The sequence below is a fragment of the Sciurus carolinensis genome, chromosome 3, assembly GCF_902686445.1.
Source record: "Sciurus carolinensis chromosome 3, mSciCar1.2, whole genome shotgun sequence".
In the NCBI taxonomy this organism is placed as follows: domain Eukaryota; kingdom Metazoa; phylum Chordata; class Mammalia; order Rodentia; family Sciuridae; genus Sciurus; species Sciurus carolinensis.
Window position 1 is genome coordinate 143,344,601 of NC_062215.1, and position 27,459 is coordinate 143,372,059.

Genomic DNA, 27,459 nt, shown 5'->3' on the forward strand with positions numbered 1-27,459 from the left:
CATTCCCAAGTTCTCATATCTGCACTGATGTTCCAGAAATATTTACAGAAACAGTTCTCTGTCTAGAGCTAGATTAAGACTAATCCCTTCTTGCTGTAGCCAGAGTGGGAGAGTAAGTAATACGCTGGTATAAGTAAATTAACGACGCAAAGGTTTTTTTGAAAAACATTTTAAAGGGTGAGATGAACTGATATATCCTAAAGCATCATACCTTATCTCTATTAGTTCTATTTGTTTAAGGGGACAAGCACAGAATACGAGAGGGTTATAGAACTCTCAACACTGTTATACAGGACCTAGGAAAAATTATCAAAGGCCCTTCCCATTATTTCTGTCCAATCTCACTCCCTATTGCTATCTTCTCCAATTATCCATGTCAGTGGTACCTGCATCTCTTGAAAATTCAAATCTTTATCAGTAAAAAAGTTTTTGAGCACTCATGTGAAGGAAAGGGGTGATTTAGGAAGGATATATAGGTGTCTATGTTCTTTAATAAGAGTGGTGGGAAAAAGCACAGGATTTTTTTTTCTACTGGCTACCCTATGTATAGTAACTTAAACAATATGATTAATAGGACATTAAGCCAAGTTCATCATACCTTAGGGACATCTTTCATTTTATATGATTTTGTGATGGGTATTTACATTGCAATTCAACAGATCATGAGATTGGTCCATGAAAAACCACAGGAGAAAAGGCCACAAATATAAAACCTTCACTATAAGACCAGAAGTATGAGGACATGTTGGCAAGGTAAACACATAATAAAAAGAACAGTTTTTCAGGCAGGCATAATATCTATCATGATGGTCTATGTTTTTGAGAAAGCAGGCTGCTCCAACGAAAGTGAATGAAGTTCATACGACTAAGGCAAAGAGGTCAAAATGAAAAGCAGATGGCCAAACTTGCAGAAGTCAGAGCAGGAATGGTGTTCTCCAAGTCATTCTGGGCTTTGACCTTGTCCTGCATACAATGGGAAGCCACTGAAAGGTTTCAAGCAAGGAAGCAATATTCAATCACTAATTCAATATAAATTTATTTACTGTTTCCTATGGACCAGGCACTATACAAGGTGCAGAGACAAAGAAGAGAAGAGAGCAAAGTCAATATTTTCACAGAGTTTACACTGTAGTTAAGATTCAGGCAAAACAGTGGTGATGTGTGGCATAAAGAAATAAACAAAGCAATCTATTCCTGGAAGATTTTGTTGGATAGCTGGACAGTGCGAGTTCTGATTAATTTGAATGTTTAGTGACCTGAGGGACTCTGAGAAGGGAGGTAGAGGGGTGACAGAGTCATGTGTATTTCCAGTGGACACATTTTCTCTGTGTTTATTGAAATCAGGTGGCAGGATTTCCATTTACTCATTTGAGCTACATGGAATTTTCATCCTGGAATTTCTGCCCACCAAAAATAGGGAGGTACCAAAACTCACTTCAAGGAAAGTGGGAATAGTACCCTTTTGGTTTCAGATTGATCCTCTATGACAGGATAGCTGGCCAAGAAGATGAGAAGTGAGTTAAAGAAATGTTACATTCTAAAGCCTTTTGGTGTAGAGTGAATTTCACCTTGAACAGTCTTCTTCATTGCTTTTGTTCTACTGTTGTAAAAATTAAATTGGGTTATATTTCCGCTATGGATGGTTTACTCTCATCTTTTAGCTTGTTCCTCTGGATTAAGAATATTTCCACATTACTGGATAAACCCTTGTTTAAATTTCCCTTAAGGGAAAATTGCCAAGGTCTGACTGTGTGCCCTCCTCTGTTTCTCCAGAGAGAATCCTCACTGTGAGCCCATCTCTCCTGGAATCTAGTCATGCCACTAACCTGCCACTCTCCAAACCAAAGGATAGGAAGGAGTTACTTGAATGGTATGTATATCACTAGTTAGATTGAAGGCATATAACCCAAAAATATAAACCTGTACTTTTACCTCACAAACTTTCTCAAGGGTTGGCATCCAAGAGGTGGCAAGGTGACAATTCTGAAGAACAACCCAAGTTCCTTCCTTGACAGCTTTTTCTAACATCTTCATAGCAATGGGCCCTTGGCCTTGACCAAGAGATAAAGAACTAAGTTTCGACCCTCCATACCCCTGTGTAAAAGAGTAGTAAAGATGTTATTTAACACCACATTTTTAGAGGAATCAATATTGTTATTATAAGCAATAATAAAATTAACTATATTACAGTTTAGTTATGTAGCATCCCTCACAGGCTCAAATGTACACAACCCTAAAACACTCTAGTAAGCACTTATATAAAAAGCAAGTCAATTCATGTAGGAAAAAAATCAAGGTAATAACCAGAAAATTCTGTTGGATCTCTGGTTGTTGATATAAAAGATAGAAAAAAATAAGGCTTTTAATATAAGGAGATAAAAGGGGATCAACTCTCTTGTAGCAACTCCTAAAATTCAAAGCTGACAAGAAAACTATGAATAGACAAATGAACTTGTATATTTCCTTTGGATCTTCATATTGAGTATATTTTATTTTGGCTACAGCAAAAAAAAAAAAAGTAAAAATATTAACCACTAATTTCCATATAAAGTTTGCTTTAAAGAATTCTGTGGGAGTGTTTTCCTGGAATTCAGTTCTACTCCATCCCAATTCATCTGTGGTTTCTGGATTTCCTTTCTTCTACTATAGTTAACAGCAGACTGCCTCTCAGGAAGAGGGTGAGAGACGGTAGCAGCAGAAGTGTAGGATCTTGAGCCCTTTCTAAATGCCCAAGACTTATTGTCACTCCATAATACTGTTTCTGGAAGAAGTGGAGATAGCAGGTGAAGACAATGCATGGAGCAGTACCTACACCAGGGCCAGAGGATAATGGTGTGGTCTCACCTGGAAGTAATACAAACAGGAACTAGAAGAGCTCAAAGGGACATCTGGGTCATGTTGATCTGAAGAGGTGGGTCCCCTCATGAGACTGATATTTCACATCACCTCCACTGCTTCCACTCTAGTCTTACCCACAGTTTTTGCTCCTCTTGGATTTTCAGGAACCCTCCTAACTATTTTGTACACTCAAGTCAATTCTTTAAATTTGAATGAGGATAGCTTTATAAGTTACAGATTAGATCATGTCATAAATTGTAGATTAGATCACATCACTCTGTAACTTAAAACCCTACCACAACTTCCCATATTTCTCAAAGTCCTTACTGTAGCATAAAAAGACTGCACATATTCTGTTCCCTCATAGATCTCATAACTCATCTCCTCCAGTACGACAGCAATGTCTCAACACCACTTTAGCAAAGTGCAGTTAGACAATGAATCTTCGAAGGTATAAGTATTACATTTATGCAAAATAAAATGTATTATTAAAGAATAAATTAACCTAGTAGAAAACATTCTAATCTATAAGCTATGTGGTCTTTAAGAAGCTACTCAACCACTCTATACTTTAGTATCCCTATCTGAGAATAGAGGTACCACCTCTTACCACATAGGATTCTGTAAAAATTAAAAGGAAAAAAAAATTTTTTTAACAAGGTCTGGTCAGGTTAACAATAAGACATTACACACTCAAAGTAGTGGTAATAATTTATATATCTCAGCAGTATTAACACAAAAATTTATTCTGATTATACCAAAATAGGAAAAAAACATTCAGAAATGCCCAACTTCCTGTTCATTGTTACCTTCTTTTTCTAGACTATATGACAAAAGAACACTTTTAGTGAACTTTTTTGAATTATTTTTAAAATCTAAAAGAGTAGGTAATAGGACTAATTTGGTAAAGTGACTATAATGAATAATTGTTCTGAAAAGTCATCAAAGGTCTTTTTTAGAGACTGGAGAGGGGCAGACTCACAGAAGGTTCACTCTGGAGTCATTGTCCAGACTTGAATTTATTAAGTCAACTCAAGCTCATAAACTGGTACAAATGATGTCACAGACCTGACAAAAGTAATGTCTCTCAAATCCAAATATTGGCTTCATATTTTTGATCAGGAGCTATTTTTAATGTCAGTGTTGTCATTTAAGTATCATTTTCTTGGGACCCTGTCAATCTCCAGAATCCCAAGTCTTTCAAGGGCTGAGTGACAATTCTTGGCTTTCCCTCATGCCAGAGGATTTCAATTATAAGAAAATTGCTTATAAAAATTGCTTATTGCTTTATAAAAGTAACATCAAATATTACTCAGCCTTCAAGAAGAATGAAATTGTGGGATTTGATGGTAAATGGATGGAGTTGGAGAATATCATGCTAAGCGAAATAAGCCAATCCCAAAAATCCAAAAGCTGAATGCTTTCTCTGATATGCAGATGCTAATTCACAATAAGAGGAGGAGTGCTAGCAAAGAAAAGTTACTTTAAATTAGATAGAGGAGAGTGAAGGGGGGGGTGTGGGAATAGGAAGGATAGTAGAATGAAACAGACATTATTATCTTATATAATATATGACTGCATAACCAATGTGATTCTACAACAAGTACAATCAGAAAAAGAGAAATTGCACCCCATTTATGTATGATATATCAAAGTACATAAATGCATTTTCACTGTCACATTTAACTAATTAGAACAAATAAAAATATTTTAAAAAATCAGTAACATCAGATAAGCTCATCTGTTGTAAGGTACCTGATCATCAGCAAATTTGAGAAGAGCAGCCATTGGATCCGCTCCAGGAGAGAGCACGAAAATCAGTGGTGCACAGCAGTTACTATCTGCAAATGCCTTGGATAAATCAAAGGGGGGTGGCTCAATGAATGCACGTCCCAATCTGTTGATTATAAATTCTTGCAACATTGGAATAATCTAGAAAGGTGCAGAATATATTTGAAATAATAGTCAAAATTATTCTAAAATATTAAAAAGTTCAAATTTGAAGGAAAACTCTAGATGTATTAAATTAGGTGTTCCTCCCCCTGCTTCCCACCCAGTACTGTGGATTGAACCCAGAGTCTTGCACATGCTAGGAAAGCACCCGACCACTGATCTATACTCCAAGACCTTTTAAAATTTATTTTCAAGAGATGGTCCTGCAAAATTGCCCAGGCTGGCTTTGGGATGCTCCTGCCTCCGCCTCCCAAGTAGCTGTTGTTACAGCCATATGCCACCTCACATGGTTAGTGTAGGTATTCTTCAATGTTGGAGAGTCAAAGCTGTCACTCTACAAACAAATGCCTTTTAGATAGAAAAAAAGTTAAATAATAGTGAGTGAATTAAGTAATAGTGAGTGGTAACTGACACCAAATTCAAAGGCATTTTTCTTCTTTTTAATGAATATCTAAGACTTGATATGTAAAGAAGGAGAAGAACCTAAATTCTAAAGTTTTAAAACAATGATTATGTTTCAAAAGCCCAAACTCAACAATAGAAAGTTTCAATTTATAGTTTCCCACACCATTAAGGATGGACTGATAGGGGCTTGCCTAGCATGCAAAAGGTCCTGGGTTCCAACCCTAGTATCCCTACACCCTCCCCCCCAAAAAAAAGAAAAAAGAAAAACAAAAAATTAGTATAGTTGGGGACAGAAGACAAGGAAGAGGAGGAGGACGGGAAACCAGGATTGGGAAGGAACAAGAAGAAGAGAGTTGTTGTTGGAGTTCTGTGAAAGAGAAACAAGTCATATACTCCCAAAACTCTACTGTGTACAATTTCTTATAGTATGTCTGACAATTTTCTGGAAGCCTGTTTGAGAAAGAACAGAATTCTGTGGCTTGGGGTCTCTCGTAAGTGGTCCTTTTCAGGCACTAGAGCAGGAGTGGAATTGTGTTACAGTGCAGTTGATGTATACCTCAGCTACATCATTCCTTTATTCTGATGAGTCTGCACCTGGCATCTCCTCTGAGGGTACTAACTAATCAGGACCCAGGTGTGACCAAAACAAGTGAAACAAATAGGTTTACAAAAACCCTATATCTACTTTAACAAATTATATAAACATTTCTCCCTCCAACTATATAAACTCTTCCCTCAAACACCCTTTGTTCATAACTGTGATTTCTTCATATTGCTGGTTCCCCCATCAAGGAGCTCAATAAAAGTCCCTTGAACTGTGCTCAACATTAATTTGCTTTGCCAGCACAAAAGTAGTTGAATAGGGGCAAATAACGGCATAATAATAAGGAAGTATAGATTGCCAGAAGGAAAAGGAGAAGAGAAAATTTAGTGAGACACCAGTGCATTCTTTTTCCTGACATTATTCTCTCCTATGTCTTATTTGTAGATTTGTTTGTGATTTTCATTTGAGACTTTTAAAAAATAGATAAAAACAAATATCAATGGGTCCTTCTCCAGGAAAATAAAATATTTAAGTTTTATGCTGGGGAAATTAATAACATTCTTTAAATTTCTACCACACTTAATGAAGGAATTGAAATATTTGTTAATTGCAGGAAGACATGGACATGGGAGTCAATGGACAAGGTATCCTGCTTGATTTTATAAGAGCTATAGGCATGTCCTTGAAGAGTGTAGTTGAGAAAGAACCCTGCATTTGTTAATACAGTCCTTGATCCACTGTAAGAGTTTTCAGGCCTCCCTTACTCTGCTAAGTATTGAATTTTCTCCTTGGAATACAAGACAACTAAGCTGAATTAACAATTTCATGTTAAAATATTAAAATACTATAAACATCTTTAAAACTACTACTTTAGAGTTAGAAATATATTTTTCATTTCATATCCACTTGCCATGATCAAAATTTACATTCACTTTGATAATAAATAGCAGCTACCAATGTGCATGTGGACAACATTATGAATACTTTGTCTAATTTTAATTTGTCTCCTAAGTAGTTACTACCAAATTTACTTTTTATCCTGCTCAGAAATATGTATATATGTATACATAAATACATATATGAATACATAAATGAATAGTAAATGCTTGCTATTCATTTTTAGTATTACAAATTGATTGATTTCTTTTCATAGAATGTTGTGATCACTACTTAAAAGTTTAAAATAAAAATCCTAGTAGACAGGAGACTATCAAAGCATACAAGTTTCAGAAGGGAACAAGGGTTATCTCAGGAAAAGGAGTAATGGAAAATATATTTTGAAGGCCCCAGAATCACTCCAGAAGAATGGAATTGTGTGAACACACAACATATACAAAGATGGAATTGTGTGAACACACAACACTCCCAAGTTGGGTTGGCAATTAAACCAGCTGCAACTTTTTTCACCTTGGAGCAAACTGCAGGGGGAATTTGCAAGTGGCCAAATAACTTAAAAAGATAGCCTCCTCTGGAAAAACATAAGTATCTCCAAACTCCAATCGTGTGTCCTCTGGAACATCTATTTTATTTCAGGTTTGTAGGTAAAAATTACTGACTCACACGGTCTTTAAAAAGTCAGTCCCTGTGTTAGCCTGGGTCTGTGCCCTATATGTGACTGGTGGTGTTGGGGGTGAAGGGAGCAGAGCGTTCCTGGAAAAATGACTTTTTAATTTCTCCCAATATTTTCTTAGATCCCCTCAAGTATGGAAAAAATGTGGATGACTAAAAAAACATTTATAAATGCTGAGATGCAAGGATCTCCTTAACAAGATGTATTGTTCATGTACAACTGGTATCTATTGAATGAACAAATGGATAAAAAAATCGATGAAGTTGGTTATTTTTATGAGGGTGGGATTCTAGTTACAGAATTTCTAAACAAAAAAATCAATAATAAATTCACTTATATATAATGTTTCATTTCTAGATAATTTGTTCATGTTTCATGTATTTTGAATTATCACAGATGCCAAGCTACTGCACGAATACTAAAAATAGCCTAATTGCCTGTCCCAGGCCTTGTTCTTGTCTTTCTCTTTTGTATTTTTTTTCCTATAGCTGGTCTTTTCTCCTAGATTAAAAAAATATAATAAAAACTAACAAAAGAAAGCAAAACACTTATAACCTCTTCCTCCCATGGTTAACTTCCCTAAAAGTTTTACACAGTGAAAAGCATGTGAACTTTAAATGCATGACTGTACTTGTAACAGGTCTGGGATACAAATGGCCCTAGTGTTGTGAAGTTCAAGCTGGTGTCAGTCACTGTGCCAGGCAAGTATAGGTGACATGGTGAAGTGCTTCTTCTGTCTGTCAACTCTAGAGGACCAGGTGAGGGATGTTCACTTGAAAACCAGCAGGAACAAATTGCACTGTTGCACTTATAATGTTAACAATGAACAAAACTTGCTTTCTACCAAGACTGAACTGTTACTTCCCAAGACCAGTGAAGCAGTGCTAGCAATTCAGTTTGCAACTGGGTCTCCTGCAATCTGACTATGCCAGTGTTAGGTTGGTAAAGTGAAATCTGCCAGTGACAAAAATTACAGACCAATTTAGGCAACTGTCTTCCCAAAGGGAGGAAAGAAGTTTGTGATCTTCTATGTGTGCTTTTCTGTGTATTGCAAATTCCTATCGGATTTATCTAGGGTCAGAGAAACATATTAACTTTTATTGACAAGTTTCTTACTGAAAGCTGATTCATTTGCTTTTTGTTTACAGTTCAGAAGGATAGAACTATGGCTAAAAGTTCTTCATTTTGCAAATGGACTCAAAACATTCCACACCTCGCTATTTACCCATTTGATGTGTTTCTTCTGTCGATAAAACACTATAAACTGGGGCTGGGGTTGTGGTTCAGTGGTAGGGTTCTTGCTTCACATGTGTGAGGCACTGGGTTTGATCCTCAGCACCACATAAAAAATAAATAAATAAAATAAAAGTAATGTGTCCATCTACAACAAAATTTTTTTTAAAAACCACTATAAACTATTTCCTATTTAAAGTAAAGTATAAGCCCTCCTCATTATTCCTACTGATGATTTAGTGAGAATCTTCCACATTTTCCCAAACTGAAGAAATTAGAGAACTTGGCATTTGTGGCTTCTCACTACTGAGTAGGGTTGGGTTTAGGTAGGGTTAGGAGAGAGAAATGGAAAGGAGGCCTACTCCCCCAAAAGAATATGCTGACAAAGTACACTGTAAGCTAGAGATCAATCAATTGTCAATTTGACTAGTGGGCATACCTATTATCTTTTGACTTAGAGATGGCAAAGAAATATAATCTATAGACTACCAGCATATTCCATTCCTTTCCCTGAGATAATACCATTTTGTGTTGGAAACTACCCCTTTAAAAGGATAATAGCCACATATCATTTTATAATATACAGATTCCAAAATCATCACTTCACCACTAGAAATTGGAGCACATGCTAACACTAAGCTTAAAGGGTTTGAAGTTGCTGGATAATACAATGGCATTCTGACAATTATTTTTATATTAAGGACATGAGTGTGATGGTCTACTAGGTAATATACTTAGGATAGATTGAGTTTAGTTGTAAATAATTTCCAAGTCAAAGTGGCTTACCACAACAGAAGCTTATTTCTTGACCCTGCAAAGGCTTCTGAGTATAAAGGAACTAATTCTGTCAGTTGGCTCAGAAATCAAGCTTGCTTTTGGCATTTACACATTAACACATCATTCTACACTTTTGATGGCAGGGAGAGTGCACTGATGAATCTCATACCAGAAGTCACATGCTTCTGCCCTGACACACGTGTTTATATGTCATGGTCCAAAAGTGAGGTCTGTGGCCACAATCCCTCCACTTCAAGTGTGCACTGAGGGAGAGGAGAACCAAGCTAGAAACACTGGTAATAAGCATTTGTCTACATGCTCGTCCACCTAACCAAAGATAAGGGGAAAATCTAGGGGAGATTTTTGAATATATACAAAAAAGTTATAAAAGAGGGTGCTAAAGTATTGGGTGGAGTAGCTGACAGAAGTTATGAAAATAAGTTTAACCCCCACTGATTTAAAAGCAAGCAAACAGCATACAAAAAAATTCCCCAAAAAACAACAAAAAATCAACTCAAATATGTAATTCCCTCTGATATACTTTAAGGAGAGAATGAATACAGGCAGTAATACTTTTCTATTTGCTAGCTCAATATATTTTCAGAGTAAGCTGTCAAATTTTTAAAAATGTAAAACTTGGGAAGAGATGTTTGCAGATGAAACTTACAATAAGGAGATGGCTCATTAATCACTTTTAATCAAACAACATAAATCATGAACTGAAGTTTGTTTTCCAAATATGGAGGAGGAAAGGTCAACAGTGCAGATTAAGTCATTTTTGGTATAACAGTCTTTAGGTCGGAAAAAAAGCAAAAAGCTAAACATTTTAATAAAACGTTTTACAGGAGAAAATCATTTTAAGCAAGAGTTTAAAGCATTTAATTTTTCTCCATACTTAATACTTAAAGTGAAGTATTAAAGGGAAGCTTAACACTAAAGTTTTAATGAAAATTCTTTTTTAAAAACGGCAAGGTCATCACAGGGGAAAATGTTTCATTGGGTTCACAATGAACATGAAATGCTGTAATTATTTCCTTCCAGCTTAAAAGAGCAGATCAGCATTATGACTTTTTAGGCACTTGGTAGGTTCTGTCCTCCATTAAAAAAACATCAAAATTATATTTTACAAATGTTTTTGTATAAAGACAAATGTAACACAAGTTGGACTAAATTATTCTGACTTTAAAAGAAATTAAAATTTTTTTTTTCATGGATCACCTAAAAAGAATCATGGGCCCACTGAGTTGAATGTACTTGGGCCCTGGCTAAGAACAGATTGCCAAGTCATGTGAGAAGATGTGTGCCCTGATCAGACTGTGCTCCAGGAGGAAAAAATGTCTCTATGCCATGTTATCACTGAGGTATATGAAAACATTTTTATAGTGCTTTTACCATTTAAGTTCTGTTTTGTTATTGTGGTTAGGATGGAGTACCTGATATTCCTCAACTCAAATTATGAATACGGTAAGTTTTGAAATAATTATGTAAAACTTTTATGGAGTATCAATGGACAATTAGGATATGTTCCCAAATTTTTCCCAATGTATCTATAGTTTATATTATTCAGAGTAAATTGGTGTCATCTTCTGTGAATATAGGTCAATAAACTTAGGTGAATTTATTTTATATAGACTATAATATAAAGAAGGATATGGATGAGCATTCTATACAAATCCATATCCTGATTTGTTAGTTATATAATTTGTTATTTAAGGAACTTAAAAGTAACATTATTGATATTTTCCTTTGTCGTCAACAATGATGAATATCTAAAAAATAACATTGGACTTGCTTTCTAAAGGCTGACGATATATAGTCAGTAAATATATGTATATATATTTACACACATATGTGTATAAATTGTGTGTATATATATATATATATATATATATATGCACACACACACATACACATACACACACATATATAGTCATTCAAGGCATCTAAAAAATCTAGCATAGTAACTTGATGTTCATGCCATTGATTGATTTCCCCAAAGTAGTAAGAATAAAAATGAAACTATAACATGTAAAGGGAAAAGATTGTGAGGTGTGGGAACCATGAAATATAAAGAAGAGTCATAAAATAAATAAAACTAAAAAAAAGTAACTAATTTAGAATGGTTTTAGTAAACACACAAACTTTCTGAAAAATGGCTACATTAAAAGGAAATGGAATATTTTTCACAGACTCCCCCACCTGCACATTTGGAAATGCACATTTGGCTGGACTGTGCAGAGAGAAGAGGCAGGAATCACCAGGTTTACCTTATCTGGCCTCAAGCAACGGATGATCAGCATCCTTTGAAACTCATTTGCTTTTTCTTCCCACTCTTCAGGGAAAGTCTCATGGTGTGGTTCCTAAAAGTTCAAGGCATATATAATTCAATGTTCAAGATTATGTATAAAAAGCAGTATTTTTACATATAAACCAATTTTTAGAGAAGATATGTAATGAAAAAGTGAAAACATGCTTGTGTGAATTTCATTATTTTATTCAAGTTGGGGCAAAGTTATGAAATAAATAATAAGAAAATTTAAAACATATGAAAGACTCAAAACAAGATCATGTGTTGTATTTTTTGGGCAGGTATCAGGGATTGAACTCAGGGACACTCAACCACTGAGCATCATCCCCAGCCCTAATTTGTAATTTTTTTTTTCTTTTTTATTGTAAACAAATGGGATACATGTTGTTTCTCTGTTTGTACATGGCGTAAAGGCATACCATTTGTGTAATCATAAATTTACATAGGGTAATGTTGTTTGATTCATTCTGCCATTTTTTTCCCTTCCCCCCTCCCCTCCCACCCTTCCCGTCCATCTATACAGTCCTTCCTTCCTCCATTCCTGCCCCCCTCCTTAAACCCAACTCCAACCCCAACACTAACCCTTCCCACCCCCCATTATGTGTCATCATCCACTTATTAGCGATATCATTCTTCCTTTGGTTTTTTGAGATTGGCTTATCTCACTTAGCATGATATTCTCCAGTTTCATCCATTTGCCTGCAAATGCCATAATTTTATCATTCTTTATGGCTGAGTAATATTCCATTGTATATATATACCACATTTTCTTTATCCATTCATCAATTGAAGGACATCTAGGTTGGTTCCACAATCTGGCTATTGTGAACTGAGCAGCTATGAACATTGATGTGGCTGTATCTCTGTAATATGCTGATTTTAAGTCCTTTGGGTATAGGCCAAGGAGTGGGATAGCTGGGTCAAATGGTGGTTCCATTCCAAGTTTTCTAAGGAATCTCCACACTGCTTTCCAGAGTGGCTGCACTAATTTGCAGCCCCACCAGCAATGTAAGAGTGTACCTTTCTCCCCACATCCTCGCCAACACCTGTTGTTGCTTGTATTCTTGATAATTGCCATTCTAATTGGGGTGAGATGGAATCTTAGGGTGGTTTTGATTTGCATTTCTCTTATTACTAGAGATGTTGAATATTTTTCCATATGTTTGTTGATTGCTTGTAGATCTTCTTCTGTGAAGTGTCTATTCATTTCCTTAGCCCATTTGTCAGTTGGATTATTTACATTCTTGGTGTAGAGTTTTTTGAGTTCTTTATAGATTCTGGAGATTAGCGCTCTATCTGAAGTATGATTGGCAAAGATTTTCTCCCACTCTGTAGGCTCTTTCTTCGCATTGCTGATAGTTTCCTTTGCTGAGAGAAAGCTTTTTAGTTTGAATCTATCCCAGTTATTAATTCTTGCTTTTATTTCTTGTGCTATGGGAGTCCTGTTGAGGAAGTCTGGTCCTAAGCCGACATGTTGAAGCTCTGGACCTACTTTTTCTTCTATAAGATGCAAGGTCTCTGGTCTGATTCCGAGATCCTTAATCCATTTTGAGCTTAGTTTTGTGCATGGTGAGCGATATGGGTTTAGTTTCATTCTGTTGCATATGGATTTCCAATTCTCCCAGCACCATTTGTTGAAGAGGCTATCTTTTCTCTATTGCATATTTTTGGCTCCTTTGTCTAGTATGAGAAAATTGTATTTATTTGGGTTTGTGTCCGTGTCCTCTATTCTGTACCATTGATCCACCTTTCTATTTTGGTACCAATACCATGCCGTTTTTGTTACTATTGCTTTGTAGTAGAGTTGAAGATCTGGTATTGCGATACCCCCTGCTTCGCTCTTTCTGCCAAGGATTGCTTTAGCTATTCTGGGTTTTTTATTCTTCCAGATGAATTTCATAATTGCTTGCTCTATTTCTGTAAAGTACATCATTGGGATTTTAATTGGAATTGCATTGAATCTGTATAGCACTTTTGGTAGTATGGCCATTTTGACAATATTAATTCTTCCTATCCAAGAACATGGGAGATCTTTCCATCTTCTAAGGTTTTCTTTAATTTCTTTCTTTAGTGTTCTGTAGTTCTCATTGTAGAGGTCTTTCACCTCTTTTGTGAGATTGATTCCCAAGTATTTTATTTTTTTCGAAGCTATTGTGAATGGGGTAGTTTTCCTAATTTCTCTTTCTGAAGATTCATCGCTTATGTATAAAAATGCCTTAGATTTATGTGCATTGATCTTATACCCCGCTACTTTACTGAATTCACTTATGAGATCTAAAAGTTTTCTGGTGGAATTTCCTGGTTCCTCTAAGTATACCATCATATCATCAGCAAATAGGGATAGTTTGAGTTCTTCTTTTCCTATTCGTATCCCTTTAATTTCTTTGGTCTGTCTAATTGCTCTGGCTAGAGTTTCAAGGACGATATTGAATAGAAGTGGTAAAGAGGGCATCCCTGCCTTGTTCCAGTTTTTAGGGGGAATGCTTTCAGTTTTTCACCATTTAGAATGATATTAGCCATGGGTTTAGCGTAGATGGCCTTTACAATGTTAAGGAATGTTCCCACTATCCCTATTTTTTCTAGTGTTTTGAGCATGAAGGGGTGCTGTATTTTATCAAATGCTTTTTCTGCATCTATCGAAATAATCATGTGATTCTTGACTTTAAGTCTATTGATATGGTGAATTACATTTATTGATTTCCTGATGTTGAACCAACCTTGCATCCCTGGGATGAAACCCACTTGATCATGGTGCACTATCTTTTTAATATGTTTTTGTATGCGATTTGCTAAAATTTTGTTTAGAATTTTTGCGTCAATGTTCATTAAGGATATTGGTCTGAAATTTTCTTTCCTCGATGTGTCTCTGTCTGGTTTAGGAATCAGGGTAATATTGGCTTCATAGAATGAGTTTGGGAGAGTTCCCTCCTCTTCTATTTTCTGGAATACTTTGAGAAGTATTGGAATGAGTTCTTCTTTAAAAGTTTTTTAGAACTCGGCTGAGAACCCATCTGGTCCTGGACTTTTCTTTGTTGGAAGGCTTTTGATGACTTCTTCTATTTCATTACTTGAAATTGGTCTATTTAAATTGTGTATGTCCTCCTCGTTCAGTTTAGGCAATTCATATGTCTCTAGAAACCTGTTGATGTCTTCGAAATTTTCTATTTTGTTGGAGTATAGATTTTCAAAATAGCTTCTAATTATGTTTTGTATTTCAATCGTGTCTCTTGTAATATTTCCTTGTTCATTCTGAATTTTAGTGATTTGGGTTTTCTCTCGTCTTCTCTTTGTTAGTGTGGCTAAAGGTTTATCAATTTTGTTTATTTTTTCGAAGAACCAACTATTTATTTTGTCAATTTTTTGTATTGTTTCTTTCGTTTCAATTTCGTTGATTTCAGCTCTCAGTTTAACTATTTCCTGTCTTCTACTACTTTTGGTGTTGGTCTGTTCTTCTTTTTCTAGGGCTTTGAGCTGTAGTGTTAGGTCATTTATTTTTTGAGTTTTACTTCTTTTATTAAATGCGCTCCATGAAATAAATCTTCCTCTAAGTACTGCTTTCATAGTGTCCCAGAGATTTTGATATGTTGTTTCTTTGTTCTCATTTACCTCTAAGAATTTTTTAATTTCCTTCCTAATATCTTCTGTTATCCATTCATCATATAGTAGCATATTGTTTAATCTCCAGGTGTTGGAGTAGTTTCTGTTTTTTACTCTTTCATTTATTTGTAACTTCAATCCATTATGATCTGATAGAATACAAGGTAGTGTCTCTATCTTCTTGTATTTGCTGACATTAGCTTTGTGGCATAATATATGGTCTATTTTAGAGAAGGATCCATGTGCTGCTGAGAAGAAAGTGTATTCGCTCTTGGTTGGATGGTATATTCTATAAATGTCTGTTAAGTCTAAATTATTGATTGTGTTATTGAGATCTATGGTTTCTTTGTTCAATTTTTGTTTGGAAGATCTGTCCAGTGGTGAAAGAGGCGTGTTAAAATCACCTAGTATTATTGTGTTATGGTCTATTTGGTTTCTAAAATTGAGAAGGATTTGTTTAACATACATGGATGAGCCACTGTTTGGGGCATAGATGTTTATGATTGTTATATCTTGCTGATTTATGCTTCCCTTAAGCAGTATGAAATGTCCTTCTTTATCCCTTCTAACTAACATTGGCTTGAAGTCCACATTATCTGAAATGAGGATGGATACTCCAGCTTTTTTGCTGAGCCCATGTGCATGGTATGTTTTTCCCCATCCTTTCACCTTTAGTCTATGGGTATCTCTTTCTATGAGGTGAGTCTCTTGCAGGCAACATATTGTTGGATCTTTCTTTTTAAACCAATCTGCCAGTCTATGTCTTTTGATTGATGAATTCAGGCCATTAACATTCAGGGTTATTATTGAGATATGATTTGTATTCCCAGTCATTTGGTTCATATTTAAAATTTTTGACACATCTTGGTTCCTCCTTTATTTGACAGTTCCTTTAGGATAATTCCTCCCTTTGCTGATTTGCTTCTTTGTTTTTTATCTCTTCCTCATGAAATATTTTGCTGAGAATGTTGTGTAATGCTGGCTTTCTTTTTGTAAATTCTTTTAGCTTTTGTTTATCATGGAATGATTTTATTTCATCGTCAAATTTGAAGGTAAGTTTTGCTGGGTATAAGATTCTTGGTTGGCATCCATTTTCTTTCAGAGCTTGAAAAATGTTGTTCCAGGCCCTTCTAGCTTTTAGGGTCTGGATTGAAAAATCTGCTGATATCCGTATTGGCTTCCCCCGAATGTAATTTGGTTCTTTTCTCTCACAACCTTTAAAATTCTGTCTTTATTTTGTATGTTCGGTATTTTCATTATAATGTGCCTTGGTGTGGATCTGTTGTAATTTTGTGTATTTGGAGTCCTATAAGCCTCTTGGACTTGATTTTCCATTTCATTCTTCAGATTTGGGAAATTTTCTGATATTATTTCTTCAAATAGATTGTTCATTCCTTTGGTTTGTTTCTCTAAGCCTTCCTCAATCCCAACAATTCTCAAATTTGGCCTTTTCATGATATCCCATAGTTCTTGGAGATTCTGTTCATGATTTCTCACCATCTTCTCTGTTTGTTCAACTTTGTTTTCAAGGTTAAATATTTTGTCTTCAATATCTGAAGTTCTGTCTTCCAGCTGTTCTATCCTATTGGTTATGCTTTCTATGGAGTTCTTAATTTGGTTTATTGTTTCCTTCATTTCAAGGATTTCTGTTTGGTTGTTTTTCAATATCTCTAACTCTTTATTGAAATGATCTTTTGCTTCCTGAATTTGCTCTGTTAACTGTCGACTGGTGCGATCGTTCAATGCCTGCATTTGCTCTTTCATCTCATCGTTTGCTTCCCTAATCATTTTAATTATGTACATTCTGAACTCCCTTTCTGTCATTTCTTCTGCCATGCTGTCGTTGGATTTTATTGATGTAACATCTAGATTTGTTTGGGGCATTTTCTTCCCTTGTTTTCTCATATTGTTCAGGAATCAGTGGGTCATTAAGATATTGCAGATTTCCTCTATCAACTTATAATGTCCCTGAAGATTGCTAGTATATCCCCTCTTATCCTTCAGTAGCCTGAAGTCTTGGAGGAGGTTGATAATGCAGAGCTCCACGAAGAAGCTGCCTCTCTAGGGGTGGTGACCCTCAGGTGGCGTATATTCCCTGCTAGTGGGCAGAGGTGCCTCCACTTGTTGACCAATGGTCATCCAATGGGGAATTAGACTGCGGGCTGAGGCAAGGCCTGTTTGTGCCTATGTCTCTGGTTTTACCGTCCCTGTGGGAAAACCTCACCCTGCAGGGAAGACTCACCAGGTGGGGATGTCTCGCTGGTTAGTTCCCCTCCTAGAGGTTCCCCTCAATCTACAACTACCACCTGGGCTGGGCTGTCTTCCTCTGCAACGATCCCAGGGGCCCGGACCTACGTCCTGGGCCTGGGAGCCTCACCCTTCACAGGCGAGTCTCCTTAGGCTGCCTCTCCCAGAGAATCTGCCCGCTGCCCTGGAAACTTCGCTCCGCCCCTAGGCGTGTCTCTGTGCGGCTCTTCCAGCAAGAAGCCACCTAGCTCCTGGGACCCTGCTCTGCACCAATCGCCTGGCTATGCAGCCCCTCCTCTGAGCCACCACCTGGAGCCCCGTACAATAGCTCCGAGACCCAGAGACCTGCCACACACCTCCTCCTCCGGACAGCAGCCCGGTTTCCGACGCAGTCACTAGGAGTCCAAACAACTCACTTCGGGTCTCCTCCTCCTGCCAACCACCCGTAGCCCTAGGCAGTCACTCCAAGTCCAAGTGACCCGCCCTGTTCCTCCTCCTCCTCCTCGGGGTAGCCCCCCGGGTGTTCAGGAGCGGTGGCTCCGAGACCAAGTGACTCACCACGCTCCTTCTCCAGGCAGGCCACCGGTGTTCAGGAGCGGTCGCTTTTAGTCCAATCAACTCACCACTCGCCTCCTCCTCTGGCAACCGCCTGTGGTTCTGATGCAGTCACTCCCAGGCTAAGCGTCCCACCGCTCTCCTCCTCCAGGCAGGCCACCAGTGTTCTGGAGCAGCTGCTCCGAGTTCAAACAGCTCGTCACGCAGCTCCTCCTCTGGCAACCGCCCGTGGCTCTGATGCAGTCACTCCTAGACCAAGCGTCCCGCTGCGCTCCTCCTCTTCCTCCGGGCAACCCCCCGGTGTTCAGAAGCGGTCGTTCTGGGTCCAAACAGCTCGCCACGCAGCTCCTCCCCAGGCAGCCGCCTGGAGCCCCAGCGGCTGCTCGGGTCCAAGCGCTGTGCTGAGCCGCCTCCTCTACGATGATCCCAGTTGTCCGTGTTTACCGCTCCAGCGGTGGGAGGGGCGTCTCGCCGAGCAACTCCACTTCACAAATTCCCTGCATTTCGGGGCTACCGCCCCATCCGGGACGCCTCCCCAACAGGAGAGACTCACCCGGCGGCTTTGAGTTGGTCCCAAGTCTCTCACTATCTCCTCTTTTGAATCTTGCGTCCTGGAGCAGCGTGAAATGCAGCCGCCCTCTAGTCTGCCATCTTGGCCCCCCTAATTTGTATTTTTATTTAGAGACAGGGTCTCACTGAGTTGCTTAGCACCTCACTTTTGCTGAGACTGGCTTTGAACTTGTAATCCTCCTGCCTCAATCTCCTGAGTCACTAGGATTACAGGCACGTGCCACAATGCCTGGCAACGTGTGTTTTTGAAACTTTGGGGTAGGTTATGTGGTTTCTCAAATCATCAATCTCCACGCTTTAGAGACAGTTAAGAAAATTTCAATTTTAAATTAGAAAAGAGTATGCGCAAAAACACTTGTTTCTAGGAAACCTCTTACTACTAAGAAGGAGAAATCCAAACTAGATTTATTTCAAATATGTAACATCATATATAGGTACAATCTCACCATCATTTAAAATAGGCAACAAATAAAATAGAGGTAACCCCAACTTTAAAAAAATTTTCCACTATCTTTCTCTTCTCCAACTTTCTCCCAGAGCTCTTGTATATTATATCAAAGGAAAACAGAAAGTCAAAAGAATAGAAACAAAGGAAGAGAAAAAAAAATAACTGGGAATTAGAAAATACTAGTTCATGTGCTAAAGAAAAACTGAGGAAAAGCAATAGTTGCTACATACCCCAGAAGGAAACTGTTTTGGGCATGTGTCTGTCATATGACTCTCATTAGCAAGACCCCCATCTTAAGAAAATATTTTTAAACTATTAGGTCTCCTTTTCCTCAAATGACAAGGAGTATTTATTAGCTTGTATTCTGCATTCAGATTATATAAACAACAGTTCGTTTTGAGGGTGGTGGGAGAGCTTTGTTTTTTTGAAGTGGTTGTTTTGCTATGTTGCCCTGGCTGATCTCAAATTCACGGGCTCAAGTGATCCCCCACCTCAGCCTCCTGAGTAACTGGGACTACTGGTGTGTGCCACCACAGCCAGCATGTTTGATAAAATCTCAATTCATCTGCTATTATGATGGCCAAAATCGAAATTGATAATGAATAAAAACTTGGCACGGAAAGGTAACCAAAATATTTTAAGGACATGTAGCTCCTTTGCATTTCCATACATTTCTAAGTCTGAATGGAAGTTGAAATAGAACCATTGACTTAGAAGGTGAGGATAATATAAATCAAAGCTTGTATTTTAACATCTATCCCATTGTTTAAAGCTTATTTAAATGTTGCTTTTATGCACAGATAAGTTATTTAACATTATTTTCTCCATTTAAAAACTATGAAATAAGCAAGAGGGTTAAAACATACCAAACTATCATATACTCTTTTCCATCCATCCTTTAAGCGCATAAACTCTTTACGAATTGCTTTGAAAGAAGGCAAGTCATCTAATCGACATATCTCATCCCAGGACTTTTGAGGGAGCCATGTACAAGGGTTGGCATGAGGATTATCCAGTCCAATGCCACCAGTTAGCAGAAATCTCCACTCGGCTTTATTGATCTTTAGAAAACAAAGCAACACGAATGAATTCATCACACATTAGTTTACGACCATTTTAAAAGACTTGAGTATTTATTTACAAGTTTCAGATATAGTCCCAATGAAATTCTGTAGCTTCACATAGCTCATTATTTAGCCAGAAGAAACCAAAGTATCCATGATAAAGAGTTTTCAGAATAGTTCCATTTTAAATAACAATTTTTCAATTTTTTTTCCAGAACTAATTTAAACATGAAAATCTGAATATATCCTATTATCATATTTGTCCTTTCAAATGATTGCTTAGAGTCCTATAGGTCTATAAATTGTAGAAAGAGAAAACTATCGATCTGCCGTGTTTTCAATTATTTTCCACAAAATATACCAAGTTACTAGAAAACTAGCAAGAAATGCAAAGAATATGGGCTGGGGTTTTAGCTTAGTGGTAGAGTGTTTGCCTAGCATGTGTAGGGCACTGAGTTCAAACCTCAGCACCACATAAATAAATAAAATAAAATAAAAGTATTGTGTTCATCTACAACTAAAAATATTTAAAAAAAAGAAATGCAAAGAATAAAGCCATTACTCTTTGAGAATTCAACCAATATATTACCATATGAAATCAATAAATCTTGAACATAAAACAGTGACTTTATACTTCTTTTCCATTTTAAAAAAGTGCTTCATCTTTTAAATGAATAGATTTAAAAGATAACAAAAATTTATGTAAGATATTTTTAAGTCCAAATGGTTAGATTTGACTAACTTGCATGAGATCTTAAAAATATTGTTATTTAACTGTGAATTGGGAAGAGGGGAGTGAGGGGAGGGAAAGGGGTGGAGGGAGGGAAAGATGGTGGAATGAGATTGACGTCATTAACCTAAGTACTTGTATGATTATAGGAATGGTATGACTCTACATCATGTACAACCGGAGAAATAAATAGTTGTGCTCCATTTGTGCACAATGAATCAAAATGCATTCAGCTGTTATGTATAACTAATTAGAACAAATAAAAACTTTAAAAAAATGTTGAAGGAAAAAATATTGCCATTTACCCTATTATCTGATAAAAATACTTAAACATATGTAGTGAATTTATATGCATTTTTATCTAGAATTCTAACAGAAACAGGTTTATTTTAAACTAAAACATAAAAATTTAAGTGATAGGAACATAATGAACTGTGTTTAATTTATATTTCACCTCTGTGAGTAAACTATCTTGTTGTAATGCCTTGCTTTAAATAAAAATTACCATCATTTAAAACTACCTACAATCTTTTCATATATATTCCCATACAAATTGGTAAATTAATAAACCAGTGTTAATATTATGGTGTTTTTGTTCTTACGGACTAAAACAGTACTGACCACGTTGTTATGTATCAGTAGATTCACAGTTAGACAAAAGGAGAAGAGCAGCTTGTCCTTTTCAAAGAGGGACCGGCAGACATTAACATACAGTGAGTAAGTGAAGTGATCCTTGAGAATCTGTAGCCTGAGGAGTCCATGGAAAAGTGAATAAATAAAAATACAGTACACTTAAAAAAAAAAAAACACTCTTAAAAAAACCCATTATAAGCCATTTAGATGTATGTTCTTTTAATAAACTTTCTGGTCAATTAACCCCAAGAATCAAGGATCTTCAGCAAGTACATGAATTTAAGAGTCAGGCAGTGTAGAAACACCTTAGCAGAATTGTATTTTACTGCCAACTGATTTTTTTTTTTTTTAATTTCATCTTCCTTTTGGAAAAAAGTCAGTGCATGGTATGTTAATCTATTACATTAGTGGGCTATTTTTAACTACAAAGCATTTCTGGGGGTAAAATATGACCTTGATAATACAGATACTTTGAAATATTTTATAATCAATGCTAAATAAACACAATAAATTAATTAATTAATAAATCCATAAAATTATTATTTTGTTATTTATGACACTCTGATCATAAATCCATAAAATCCAGAGAGATCACAACTTGATTATGTTTTTTTATTAGCCATAGAGACAAAACATGGACATATGATAATTACAATATTTCTGAATAACAACTGATAGCTATGTGTGATCTCTATTCATAATAATTCTTAACATCAATATGGCACTTTATGCATTTTAACTTACTTGTCACAGTAAATAAATTATTATTGAAATCAAATTAAAATATTTTTATTACATAAACTATAAAAATTATAATAGGAAAGAATAGATATCTGAAAATATTTATAAGGAGCTAATGACTAATATGAATTAATGACCTAAACTTTCTAAGCAGATCAATTTATCTGAAGGAAAAATCAACATAGTTTGATTATGAATAAGCAAAATTATATTGGTATTTCTTAAAGTGTTCACACACAAAAAAAATTACTGCTAAGACCAGAACTTGTTTTCATATAATACCCTACACTGTTACTCGCCCTCACTATTTTCTTTTTCATTTTTCCTTACCTACCTATTTCCTTATTTATTTCACCACCTGCCAGCATTCCCATAAAAAAGATGACAACAAATTAATAAAACAAAGTATGCACCTATCTTATTTCTAGCTGAGAACTCTGAAAAAGGGTTTGGTGGAGAAGGCCCTAAAAATAGTTGTGGAAATACAGTTGAATTCTTATTCCTGTTCCTATGGTTATGCTAACAGGCCTTTTCAAGCATGGCATTTAATTTGTCTCACCTGGAACAGTATAATTAGTTCAGGTAACTCAGATTTGGTCTTTCTAGAATAAAATAAAAATCTCTCCACCCTAAGACATATTTCCTCTTGTACATGGGAAGATCAAAGGGAAATTATAAAGGTCAGTCATTCTAGAAATTCAACTTCAATCCTTCTAGTGATGAAGTGCAGATTAAAATGTGATACTTTAATAACTTAAAATATTCTATTGGGAAAATATTAAAAATAATCATTCAATGCTGGGAGTGATAGCATTCCTGTTTCTCTGATAGAACTGTGTATTTCAATTACTTTCCAATAAAGGAATTTATATTTTCTGAATACACTTAATTAATTTGTCCTAATTTTGGAATTTTAGCCTAATGATGTGGATGTTTATATTTACTGCAGCATTATATACAGTACAAAAACTAGAGACTACCTACAAGTCTTAAAGAAAATTATGGTACATTCATAAAATGGTATATTGTGCATTTACTAAAAATGTTTCCGAAGACTATTTAATAACATGGAAAATTTATTTTGATATAAGTGGAAGGAAAAGAAAAAACTGTGTGTGCACTTTGTGTGTGTGTATGTAGAGGGAGAGAGAAGTCTCATTTGGTCCCTAATAACAAAACTGTATCCTAGTTATATTTTTGTTTCTGTGGTTTTTTTTTTTTTTATTGCTAACTATTTCTTCTGCTACTTAAATTCTAATGTACAAAGTTTTTAAAATAACAGATAACTCAAATTATTTATGGAAATTTCATGGTATCTACCATAATAGTCATAACATATTATTTTGTGTCATACTTAAATAATCATTATGAGTAACGACCACCAGAAAACAGACAAAATGAAATACATTTATATACCTGAGTAAATGGAAATGAGAGATAACTTTCTGAAACAATCCGTAGGCTAGTATTAATGGTTGTATTCTCTCTGAGCTTTTGGTATGCTATGTTCCAAAAAATGGCTATAATCCAGCAGTTATCCAATATTTATCAATGATTGGCAGATAAATCATTCCTATAAAAACTCTTTCTCTCTTTAATTTTTGATCTGGCAGCTAGTTTCTTAATTGAAAACTTTTATTTTTCTGAAAAAAGGGAAGGATGGGGATTAAGCAGGACTGTCTAAAGAGTCTCTCTTGGTATGGCTGCTTTGGGATACTGTTCTGCAGTACTGACTGGAAGGGAACACACCCATGTCCTTTGATCATGGGTTCCAAGCCTGGGTATGTACCTACCCACGCAGGAGAATGCTCAAGGCAGCAAAGCTTAAAACAGACTTAAACTAGAAGTAAATGGCCTCAAAAGTAGAATGGATAAATACTTCCGGGTATAATTTTAGGACAAACAAAAATTTAAAATGAGAGGCCTAATTCTCTGGTTGGTAATGAGATTCCCTTCCCCTCCTTTGTTGTAAAGCACCTTCAATTGTAATTATTTTCTCGCCTCTTTGAAAAATGTCCATGAATCCTCTAGAAAGCCGGTCAGGCCTTTGTCTGCTTTACAACTTTGAAATATAAACATACTGGGGAAGGGCAGGACCCAACTTCACTGGGCTTCTTGCTTCAAGTTGCAAAACTACCTGTAGTCATATAGATATGAAAAGTGTGTCTTGCCTCTACATAAAGCTAACATGCTAACACAGATGGTCACCTCAATTAGCAAGAAGAGTTAGGATGAACTGAGTGTGACATTATGAGTCTTATCTGCTTGGCTAGCAATAGGGGGTAAAATGTCTGTCTTCACAGTCTCTCTGTGGATTGCCTGTGATGTGCATCACATTCTGGTTTAATGCTCATTCAGCAATAAAGCTGTTTTCTTTCTCTATTACCTTTGTGGAGAGAATTGCTGGGTCAGGAGAAGATTTAGATTTTAATTACATTTCTCCAACAAGAGTCACACAATGGAGAACTATTTAACAATGAATGAGAATAAAACACTGCACTGTACACAACAATATGCATGAATATCACAAACATAATATTGAGTGCAAAATGACAGACACAGAAAAGCACACATGGTGAGCCCAATTATATGAAGTTCTAAAACAACCAAGACTAATCTACAGTGCTGGAAGTTGGGATAGCGGTTACCTTCGGGGAGGGAAGTCAGTGGCTAGAAGGGGACCAGGGAGGAGTTCCTGGGCTGTTGATAATGTTCAGTGTCTTGAGTTGGGTGCTGGTTTCACAGGTACACTCACTTTTGAAAATTTGTTGAGTAAATACTTCTGATTTCTAAACATTTCCATAGGTCCATTAATATTTCAGTCAATGTTTTAAAATATAATTTCTTTATTTAGTACTTGGTTCCAGAATTATCCTTTAGATTTTCTAGAGTCATGCATATGATTTTCATTATTTCTAAATTAAAGGATCTAAATTAAAGGATTCAAGGAGTTTGACTGCAAAGAAAATGCCACATTAGTTTTCTAGATTTTATCCAAATCTTATATCTGAGTAAAAGGAGTTGGTTTCCTTTAACTCTAAAAGGGATCAATCATAGTTATAAAGAAAAAGATGCCATATCTTGGATGAGCTTTAATTTCATAAAACAAGAATAAATAAAGGAACAAGAGCTATTTTAAAAGTACAGACTTGGCCAGGTGTGGTGGCACATGCCTGTAATCCCATGACTCAGGAGACTGAGGCCGGAGGATGGCAAGTTTGAGGACAGCCTCAGTAACTTAGCAAGGCCCTAAGCAACTTAGTAAAAGCCTGCCTCAAGTTTAAAAAATAAAATAAAAAGGGTTGGTTGGGGGTGTAGCTCAGTGGTTAAGCATCCCTGGATTCAATCCCAGTACCCTCCCCCTCCCTCTAAAAAAAGCATAGACTTGTTCTAATTTTTAAATCTTATACAAAGACATTTCTTTAAATGGCAAACCAAGCCTTCTTTAGGCTCCTATGAATAGTCGGGGTTTAAACTAATTAGAGGATAACATTCTGGTGGTTATTGTTGTAACCAAGGTTGAAATTAAGAATCCCAGTGAAAGGCAGAACATCATTTACTATATGGCTACAATATAATTAGCACTGTAGTAAAGGCTGGGAATTTTTTAAATCCTTGGGGAGTCTACTGTGAAAACCAGACATGCATGCTTAATTAAATAACTTATAATGCAATGCAAATAGCCAGGAACTTTTAAAAGAAAGATCACCTAAAAGTTTGTTTTCTTTTTTACAGTAATCCTTGCTAAATTTGAACATTTCAGGAACTGAAAGAAATAAAGAAAAATCTAAACATTTTCAAGTATCATTATGTTAAAATGAACCTGAAACTATTATCATGCATTTATTCCTGAGAAATAACTCCCTTTTTCTCTTCTCTTTGTCATGAGATATTTTTTGCCAAGTTCAAGATGCCAGCTGTACACCTTTATTAGTTTAATATGCAAACTTGAAGAGTAAAGAATGATTCTGACATAAAAAAATTGCTCAATCTGAGCACTCAAAATTTCAGATCTCTACCATGATAAATGAAAGAAATTCTATTCAGATTTAAATGAGATTAGCACTTATGATTTCTAAAAAATAATTATTTACTGTGAGTGGTAACTATTCAATTGAGTTTCCCTTGTGGGTCTGAACAGCAAAGAAACTGACCACCTAGGTTTATAATGATCAAGAAGTTTAAAATCGGCAAAAGTTGTAATTATTTTTCAAAAAATAATGTCATGTTGGACCCTGTTTAAAACATATTTTAATGCCAAACTAAAAATTAACTAATTGATAACAAGTCAAATAAATTTTGCTCTATCATACATTTATTATTAAGATCTTAATTCCTCTACTTATTTTAATAGCCATTATAATAGTATTATAATAATATTTTTATTATACAAAATAAGGTATATTCTACTGATAAGAATAACATAAAAAAGCTCTGAAAAAAAGAAGCTCTAATTATCACAAATAATCATAACAAGATTTGGGTTTTTTTTACCTTGGTACCTGACAAATTATAGATGTGTGAATTAAAATGTGAAAAGCAACTTTCGGAAGGCAAGCTCAAAGAGAGTAGGAGTCATGTAGTTTGAGGGATATTAATGACTCTTTCCATGCCTTCAATCACTGAAATATTTTGCAAGTGAAAAATAGAGGTAAATGTTTCTAGTTCTATGGTTGTATTATAAACCTATATCTGTAAAAATTTTCTTGATGAACTAAATTTGGACACATCTGCTCAATTTCTAATTCTCAAATTAGTATCTGTATAGTAGTTGACCAAGTTCATTTTAGGTAAGAGTCCTGCACCATTCTGAAACAACAATGAAAGTTGCAAATTACTACTTTTCACTCCTTAGTATCAATTAGGATTTCTTTTACATACCTTTTTGGTAAGTGCTCTGATTTCTCTGAATTTTCAATAGACAGGGTGAAAAGGTTAATAAACCAGGTCAGTGAATATTGGTACATGGGCTCGATGTTGGCCAAATCAGCAATAGAAAAAAACAGGATGGAGGAATGGACCGCGATGGGACGGTAGCCCAGGCGGGTGGCATCAATCTTCTTCTCTGTCTCTTCAGCTACCTCCTGCTTTTGAGAAATTTCGTTAGCCAAAGCCTTGGAGGAAGATAATATCTTAATAGCAGTTTCATCTTCTAATATATTGCCTTCTGAAGATGAAAGAACTTCTAAAATCTTGTCTTCTATTTCTTTAACTGCCTGGAATAAAGCACAGTTTTCTCAAAAGAA

General features: G+C 35.9%; 1 protein-coding gene across 1 annotated transcript in view; it reads right to left on the reverse strand.

The window, feature by feature from the left end:
* The window catches only part of Dnah7 (dynein axonemal heavy chain 7), a 347,577-nt gene that overhangs the window by 35,422 nt on the left and 284,696 nt on the right, over positions 1-27,459 (reverse strand). The window contains 7 exon segments of the mRNA XM_047547136.1: positions 1,933-2,094; positions 4,594-4,770; positions 11,588-11,680; positions 19,912-20,106; positions 21,461-21,587; positions 27,095-27,419; positions 27,422-27,429. Of these exon segments, the coding sequence (XP_047403092.1) occupies positions 1,933-2,094; positions 4,594-4,770; positions 11,588-11,680; positions 19,912-20,106; positions 21,461-21,587; positions 27,095-27,419; positions 27,422-27,429 (1,087 nt within the window).